Source organism: Scylla paramamosain, chromosome 45 (assembly GCF_035594125.1).
Source record: "Scylla paramamosain isolate STU-SP2022 chromosome 45, ASM3559412v1, whole genome shotgun sequence".
In the NCBI taxonomy this organism is placed as follows: Eukaryota; Metazoa; Arthropoda; class Malacostraca; order Decapoda; family Portunidae; genus Scylla; species Scylla paramamosain.
This window is the reverse complement of record NC_087195.1, coordinates 9,483,118-9,492,751: the sequence shown is the minus strand read 5'-3', so window position 1 is coordinate 9,492,751 and position 9,634 is coordinate 9,483,118. Positions and strand designations below refer to the sequence as shown.

The following is a 9,634-nucleotide window of genomic DNA, read 5'->3' as shown; positions in this document are numbered from 1 at the left end:
CACACAATCAAGGAAGCATTCTTACAAGGTCAGTCAATCAGTAGGGAAGTGTTCTTACAGACATTACCAGACTATATGGTTTGTGTGATGCTGCTTAAAGTGTTTTATTCAAATATAAATAGATATATGTATCAGTTTAATAAGTGGGGAAGTTAAGTCAAGTGACTGGAAATCTCCTCCGTTGCACTACAACAACTGCGGTCATATGGCGCTGGATTATAATATTGCATAAAAATACTACTAATGTTGAAATCAAAAGGTAACAGTAACAAAAAAAAGTATATTTTAAGTAAAAGAATAAGCAAATAAGATAAAATAAAATAAAAGAAAATAAAAGAATACAAATTAAGCAGGTTGGGATCCGAATATACTAATTGCAAGTGAGGGGGGTACTGATCGCACTGACCGAGAGTACTACAAGTGACGTTGTTTGTTTTGTACCCAAGGCACTGACCCCAATGAAGCAGATATCTGGCATTCGTTATGTGCCCAAGGTACTGATCCTAACAAGTGGGAAAGTTTAGTCATAGTCTACGTCATAAAATGGCTTACTTTTGAAAAGAGGAGTGTGATTGTTGTTGATCAGCTGTTTGGGGTGACAGAGGTTGTGGCTGGCAGGAGCTTCAGGTTGTGGGGAGAGTTGAGCTACAAGAGAGTTGGATGTGCTAGTATAGTCTACTACTCGATTTCTAGTCAGCATTATCTTTTCTGCAGCTTTGTGGAGAAGCCTTTGTTTGACAGCGTTTTGCTCAAAATTTGGAAGTCATTGTCTATGCTGGTTGCCGACGAGAGTTGGTTGATGGATGACCCTCGAAGAAATATCGCATGACATAAAGATTTGGCATTACTATAATCTGTGTGGATGTTATCTGTTGGCGTATGGGTGCTATATTAGTGGTTATAATTCCTGCCCTGATACCACTCTCCAGCTTGGAATCTTAATTATTTTTTTATCTTCATTCCCATCTGGCGGCATATTGGATCCCATGTATTTAAATGTATTAACTTTCTATAGTTCCGCAACATCTAACCTATTACTTTCACGTTTATCGTGAAATATCATATATTCTCTCTTTATTGACATTTTCAAGTCTACTTTCCAGTACCAATTATCACTTCCTCACTTTTTTGCTCTATTCCGCCTTTTGACTTATCCACTAAAAGGGCATTATCGGTATATATTATATCACATGGCGACCCCTCTCCCACGTCATCTGCCATCACGCTGAGTACATGTTGAATAAGAAGTCGCTCAGCGCAGATCCCAGAGGCGGTCCTACCTTCACTTCAGGACTGTCTATTACCGTTGTTCCACTTTTCACTTGCGTCTTGCCAGACGTAATTGTAATTGTCTTTATGCATCTTGGATTTTTTTCCGTTACCTTCGACTCTCAAACACCCCGCAGTTTTGCATCCCTCTTATCCTCTCTTAAGCCTTCTCCCCTGTGGAGTTTAAATTTCCCAGTCCATGCCCTCTGTGAATCTTTGCATCCTGTTCCAACATGTCCATTGAGGTCCGCAACAAATACCACAGTTTCCTCCGCAGCACTTACCTCCATTCAATTTTTTTTTTCTCAAAAACTCTTCCTTTTCTTCATCCACTGATCTTGTCTGGGGTGCATAATATAATGTACTAACCACATTATTTAAGCATTCACCATATATTGATTAATGTTACTGTTATCAGGTAATCTCCACTTCACTTGACTCACATTCTCTTTTTGAAAAGAAGTTGATAACATTATAATAATAATGATAATAATAGTAATCATAATAATAATAATAATAATAATAATAATAATAATAATAATAATAATAATAATAATTATTATTATTATTATAATGATCGTAATTTTTTTTTCATATTAACAATGAAAATAAATAAGTAAATAAATAAATTAGTAATAATAATAATAATAATAATAAAAATAATAATAATAATAATAATAATAACATTTATGTAATATCAAGTTCCTCCCTGTGACAGTTCGGCTTCTGCTTTGAATACATTATGCAAGACCGATTGCTGGATGGACTGACTCAGGCGGTCGCTTTTCGTAAAGGCTCACATCTCCTTCCGAAAATGAACGCCATGTAAGTAAACCTTATTGTGATCAGTGCTCAGTGTTCCTTGCACTAAACTGTAAGAAGTACTATGAAATATATATATATATATATATATATATATATATATATATATATATATATATATATATATATATATATATATATATATATATAATTATTAATTAATTAATTAATTAATTAATTAATTATTGTTATTACCTGATTCCAACCCGTCTTACAGCTGCCCTGATGCGGGTCAGTTCTCATTAAGCTGCCACCCTTGCAACCTAGTAAGGGGCAAATTGTTAGATGAATCACATACGGCTGTAGCCTCAAGGTCGCCATCCTGTCTCTTCCCACAGGGAAAAATGCAACACAAACTTCTCACACTTACCGAGAATGAACTCGCAAGTACATGTCAAAGGAAGGACAGACACGACTAGACCATAATATCTTTCGAGCAATCACATACACGAAGCACATACAAAGAATATATCCTCTGGTCAGAAAGATAGACAGTAGCACACACAGGGCCAGTCGCATTTAGACAACAGAGACACACAGAAACATCACAAGACGCTATACTGACAAAAAGAGAGGGGACGAATGCCCTCTGTAACATGGACGCTATACATGCATGGTAACGAGTGGGGCCTTAAATGCTTTAAATACTGAGAATAGCGCAAACACAGGCTCCCGTGGGGACTAACACGATATTTAACTGGGTGAGGGGTACAAGTCTTATTCCCCTTTGGATACTGTATAACTTATCCTCCCAACACCGCTACATACCGCGTGCTCAACAAAGAACATCTTTCTCACATATTTCACTGAAGAAGGGAAGCCACTCCGGACAGGGACGCGCTGGGTAGCTAGGTCACATGCAGTATTTCCACTGAGGAAAAATAAAATACCCAAGATTGCTTTGCATAAAACTCCAAGGTTACCTTAAAAAAAAAAGACCCAGGATTCCTAAATCTACCTCTAATAATACCCTAATACGAATTAGGTGAAAATAAGCTGGTTGTATAATATCTCACCTCAATGTAGAAAGACTTGCAAAGGATTGTCTTCATAGTCACTGGCATTCTCTCCTGATGCTAAAAATAAAATTGCCCGTTCCGTCTTTCTCCATTTATCTTCGTAACACTGTCGACAGTTACCCATTCTTAACCTCTGAAATAATATATCTTATTCTGAATATATCTCTGAATATATCTTATTCACAACAAGGCACTTCCTGTCTTGCTATGGATTGTTTTACTAGGAGTCTGTTAGCTACCGTGCCAATCCTAAGTGTGTTTGCTTGCTTGGTTTTAATAATATTTAGTTGAGAGGACACTTTCAACTGATGCTGAAAAATGAGGTAGTGCCATTAAATCATACATAAATCTTGAGAATTTGGGAATTTGGAGAGAGCCAGAGAGCTCCTGCTCGGAACTATCATGTCATCCGCCCGGAGCGGTCATTTTTTTCCGGTAAGTCACATTTTCGCGCACTTTTTGAGTCACTAAAATTTGCCTTATTTTATGATTTCCATTTTTGTCCGGAATTTAAGGAGTAAAACTCCAAGATTTACTGGATTCTGTCATAAAAACTCCAAGACTTCAAGAACAAGGTAAAACACACAAGATCTTTATAATAACCCAAGCTGTGGCAACACTGATCACGTGACTGGAGGGGACGGGACAGGGAGTCGGTCAGATGGCATGGGAGACGCACTCGCATCTCTTGCTTCCTTGTTCAGCTGGAGCACATTTTAAGTTATTTGTTTGCCAACGCTCATTAAAGTGGATTGTTGTAATTAAATCGTTTCACAGTAAACTATGATTTCTTCTCTTGCTTTGGGTAATGGTTTCAATATGCTACTAGGACAACAAGAATGGGGAGGGGGAATGAGTTCACTAGGGTTTTCAATAAAACTACAAAACAGTGCGCATCATACCTCGTTTCCCACTCTTTTGCCTCCTTCTCTCTTGACCAGGCCGGATTTAAGTCTTGAGGCCCATGGGTAACCTGAGTGTGGAGGCACTGCCTCCCAGAAGGTTGGAATGCTGAGCGAAGTATTAAAGTAGCAAGAGTATTATAGACTCATAGTATTATAGAGCTGCCCTCTTTGCGCACTCTTAATGTGGCCCTGCTCTTGCCACTAAGGCACTGTACATAACGCGTCCCTCCCTGAAGGAAAAATTCTGAAAGTTATACTGAGTGACAAAATTTTTAGTTACACACACACACACACACACCTCAACATTTAAGCCCCCGCCCTGGATAAAACAATCAGCAATTACGTTGTCTGTCCCCTTTATATGTTTATCAAGATTATACTTCTGCAACAATAGGATCCACCAGGTGAGCCGCACGTTCTTAAATTTAAAATGGTTTAAAAATTGCAAGGGGTTATGATCGGAGGGAATTGATATTTTTCTGTCATAGGCAGGCACATAGACCTCAAAATGTTGCATGGCTAGGATTATGGAGAGAAGGTCTTATTAAATAACTGAAATTCCTTTGGGCTGGGGTGAAATTCCTCAAGGAATCGCTGAAGGGCTCGGCGACAGGTCGCCTGATCGTCTCCACCTTAGCCTTATGTGGGGTTACATAGCCATTTCCCATCACATACCCCAAATACTGGACCTGGGCCTTGACAGACTCACATTTAACCAAACTGACCACCAGGCCAGCCTCCTGCAGCCTCACAAACGAAGCTACATTATCAATATAGACCACACAGTGTGGGACGGTCCATTAAACGCTGGAATGTGGCCGGAGCATTTTTGAGTCCATAAGGCATAACCTGGCTTTTATAAGAAGCCCCTTCAGCTACAAAACTGGCAATTTCCTTGGCCCACTCATACAGGGGAAATTGGAAAAGTGTCTGTTTTGGACAAGGAGTTCACTTTCCCCGAAGTCTACAAAGTCTAACTTTCCCATCAAGCTTAGGCTGGAGGGTGACAGGCGATCATTGTAGGCGCGCGTGATGAGACCATGGTCCAGCATATAACTCAACTTCTCCGGCAGCTGCTTTTTATGAGGCAATTTTACAGGGGCAGCATCCCCCACATCAGGGTCATGCTCCACAAGGGTTGTTTTCCCGAGGACACTGCTAACATTTCTCGCTGACGTTCCTGGTCTAACTGGTTTAATTTCTCCTCAAGGAGCTGGAAACTATTTTGCTCTCAGTACTGAGTGGGCATAATCGGGTCTGGGCCGAAGATCTCAGGCTCCTCTCCATCAATCCCGAAAAAAAACAAACCCAAAGGTGCCTCTTCCAGGGCTAAAACAGAAGGGGGTCGACAGCCTGACTTTGCGAAAATAAGGCTTATGTGGCAGAGCTGAGTTCGCTTTCGTGTATCAGGAGTAACAACAATATAGTTCAGATCGTCCACTTTACTATAAAGGGACCTCTGTAACGTGCTGCCAACGGCTGCCCTTGGACTGGGAACAACACGAACACCCTATCATCGTCAGCAAATCTCCTGTACTTGGTCATAGTACACCTTCATTTTATCCTTGAGCCCGGCCAAGATGCGACTGAGCCACCTCAATAGCTCTCAATAAGCACTCCGGGTATTTCCGGGACGACACTAACAATCCCGAACGCCATCTGACTGGCCACGCATTCGATGCCCAAAAACTAGTTAATATGGCGAGAACCCCAGTAACTCAGTAAGCAGGCGCTTCTCGCACTGCAAACAACACATAGGGATTGCTTCATCAGTTTTTATCATGATCCTGACAGAAAATCCTCAGCATAGTCTTCAAGGTCTGAGGGTGCCTTTCTAATGCACCCTGCAACTGAGGGTGATAGGCACCAGAGAGGATATGACTAATCCCCCACTCAGTCATAGTCTGGGTAGTGAAGTTAGCGCCTCGGTTCGACTGCACTTCTGAATGCAATCCAAAATTTAGTGAAAAAAATAAATAAAAATAAACAAGGCTTTAAGCAATAACCTTGAGCGAGTGCTTCTAAGCGATATAGCCTCGGAATATCTGGTAGTAGCATCCATCAATATCAGTAAATACTTATAGCCTGCCGTAGACGATGGAAGGGGACCCACAATATTATTAAGCACCCTGGAGAAGGGAGGAGCAATAGCTGGGACGGGGTGGAGAGGAGCCAGAGACGGGAGTTGGTTTGGCTTACACACCACTTGACAAATGTAACAGCTCTTAATCACACTGCTGGCCATACTTGGCCACAAAAAAAAATCGGCGCAATCGCTCCACCGTCTTTCTAATCTCGAGGTGTACCGCCAATGGGGTGAGACATAGGTCGATTGGCTAATATATATTCATCAACACAGGTAGCCGCCTCTTTTAGGCTTTTAAACCTCTTTTCCCGAAGAACGGCACAGTTTTCTTCTCGACCACATTAACAAACTGCTCCATAACCATCAACTCCTACAGTTCACTGTAGGAGGTGGCCTGCTCGTTAGCAATCCTCTTTATAAAAACTTCGAGGTAGCGATCACACTCGATGTGAGAATCCCCGGGCCTCTTTTTAAACCCCCTAAATTGCAGTCGATAAGCCCCTGGGCGTAGCTCGTAGGCTCTCAGAATAACAGTTTTAAATTCATCATAATCTTCTAAGTCATCCGCTGACAGTTTTAAATTCATCATAATCTTCTAAGCGATCCATTGATATTCAAACATAACTTCCAAGGCCCTGCCCTTTAACATATTAGCAACTGCCGTCTTCTTTTTGAATCTCCGAAGCTATTCTTGCACCTTCCATTCATCAAACTCTAGTATTAGCTTCAAGTTTCTCAACATTTGGCTCTCCACCGTATCTCCCCTTGTTATCTCTCCTCTCCGACTACCATCAGGTGAATTAACTTCTATTAGATTCTTCCCCAACTCATATATCCTGCTTTGCTCCGCTTCTTCTCTCTCATACATTCTTGCCTTTTTACTGTGACTGCATTACAACTCTACCTACTCGTGCTGGCTCTACCTACTCGTGCTATGACAGGTGGCTTGCCCATCTTGATCCTCTCTGGTCTGACAGCTCTGTCTAGCTTGTCTCTCTGTGTGCTTCTGTCTATTTCCGTCTCCTACACCTCATATTATACACGTGATGTTAGAGCGACCTTTTCCCCAACAAGGCTTTCGTTGCTATAAGATTTATTTTCCTATACTTCGATCATACAGTTAATTTTCCTATAACTTTCAATAAGGTTAATTTTCGAGTAACTATATTTATTCTCTCATACTTTGATCATAAGGTTCATTTTCCTATACTTTCCGTAAAGAACATTTTCAAGTAACTATAATTATCTTTCTATACTTCGATCATATAGTTTATTTTCCCTTGACTTTCAATGAGGTTCATTCTCGAGTAACTTTGGTAATCGCATCTTCCAATCAGGAACAAGGAGGTGGCGATTCCTATAGTTTGTTGGCTGTCCGTGTTGTTCACGTCATCTGCTTCCCTCCTATACTAATTCAGTGATAGGCACGTGGGTATCTCTTCTTGTAATCTGGTGCTAATCTCCAGCTCTGTTACTCTTGTGATGACTCATCGTATCTTGTTGTTCTCCTCGGTGGTCACGTCTCGTCTCTTATCTATCAGGGTGGTGATAGCTTCTTTGTACCTGCTTTTGTGTTTATCATCTTCTTCCCTCATTTATTCTTTCTACGTCTTATTTCCTTCTTCATTTCTTCATTCTTGTTTCATTCTTCTTTATTCTTACGTGTTTCATTTCTTCTTGTTTCTTGGGTTACAACATGCCCCCCGCCATGCCATGATCGCGCGTCCTCGCTCGACTGGTTACTTGACTGGGTGTTTGTTCCCTTATCCGTGGATGTGGTGCAGGGTGTGGATTTACAAGGCCCGTATCATGCTACCGGAACCAGGGGAGCTATAGGTGCGGCCCTCACTCACGCCCACGAAGACCAGGGTGACCCCAACAGCTAGCACTCTCAACAGTCAGTCGTACCAGTCTGGGTCCCGGGATGCTGATGCTTTAATCAGTAACAGCAGGTTATCCTTACACTGTGTAGAAGAAAAGGTGCCCATCCAAAACTGCTGGGAAGGCATATATTAGCAGAATTTATAACTTCCGAATTTAAAAATAGAGCCTTTGTTGAGAAAACAAAATATAACATTCAATATCTTTACCAATAAGAGGAGAGATCAACAATCAATCATATTTTCCACAATCAATTCTGAGTATTCTCAATATGACTAGAAGCTTGATGCAGTCAGAAAACACTCACATTTATAAGGAAATAATGGGAGTGAGGTCATCCTGCGGACGTAAGAAGGCGTCAGCGGGAATCTCTCTAAAAGTTGTAAGTAGCAGCCCAAGTTTGTAATGCAATCATATCAACTCATCTCATATCAGCTTTGGGTAAATTCATCTATCTTTGCTCTCTTAGATGAATAAACATTTCATTCTGCTCTCATATAATGTATAGAGGAAACAATAATACTTATTTCAAAACATGTACTTTCATCATGGTTTTTATTCACATCATATTATCAATATGAACTGCTGCAATGGATTTAATAGTCAACTGGACAACATCATAGTCTCCCATTTAAGTAAGGCCTTCCCATTATGCATAGACACAAATATTTTCATCTCATTTATATTCTATCAATCACTTTAAGTAGCAAACTTGGACCCTTTTACTACAAGGTGAACGATTGTTGATATTTTAAACATAGCACTCACTAATTGGAAATTTAATATCAATCTTTTCCTTCCTCGCTTTATGAAAATACAACACTAAAGCAATTAGGTATGGATTGATCTGCGTCTGCGTTGCGTGCAATGTGTTTTTTTTTATTTATTTCGTTCTTTTTATTTTCTTCAATTGAGTTATTTTCTTTTCTATCGCTGATAATTTAGATCATATTATATGTTTCCAAAACCATTATGCTACAAAGTGGTTCTTAGCTCATTGTTACTAGGAAATTACACTCTATTTTACTTGACATAAAATTGGTCTATACTTGACCAAGACTATCTATACCGTGACATTTCTGGCACAAAATTTTCCACTCATCATCTTGGATTCAGTTGTCACGCTCAGTCCTTGTATATCAGGGAAGTAATCACCCTAAGGCAAACCTAACAATCTGATAAGGAAACACCATAAGTTGCGTACTTTCGTTTAGACCTGAAGTAGAGGAGGAGGCAGTAGACACCTGCCGAAACGATAATTACTCCCAGTGAGGTCTAAAGCACTGTTTAGGGGGTGCTGTGAACTTATCATTAAACCCAGCTGTGACCTCACTGAACGTTTCCCTTTGTGTCTCACAACACAAGGGGGCAGACACAGCCTGCCCTCTAAAGACAACTCTCTTCCTCCACAAAAAACTACAAGCACCTAATAACACACACACCCTTCACTCAAAAATTTTAAAATCATCATGGCGACTCCTACACCAGCCTCGGAGTCCCCATCTGGGGAGGGGACCATAAATATCCCCAGGTCGGACTGCCTTTCTGTCGACGATCCTAAGTGTCTTGACACCCCCCTCAACTTTTTCTTCTTTAACTTCTGCAACATTCGCGGTCTAAGATCTAATTTTCAATCTGTAGAACACCACCTC

The 9,634-nt window shown here is 40.6% G+C and overlaps 1 protein-coding gene across 1 annotated transcript in view; it reads left to right on the top strand.

Moving 5' to 3' along the window:
• Positions 1–9,634, top strand: part of LOC135094347 (uncharacterized) — a 113,654-nt gene that overhangs the window by 81,750 nt on the left and 22,270 nt on the right. The window contains exon 8 of the mRNA XM_063994379.1: positions 1,988–2,094. Coding sequence (XP_063850449.1) covers positions 1,988–2,094 — 107 coding nt within the window. The remainder of the gene's footprint in view (positions 1–1,987; positions 2,095–9,634) is intronic.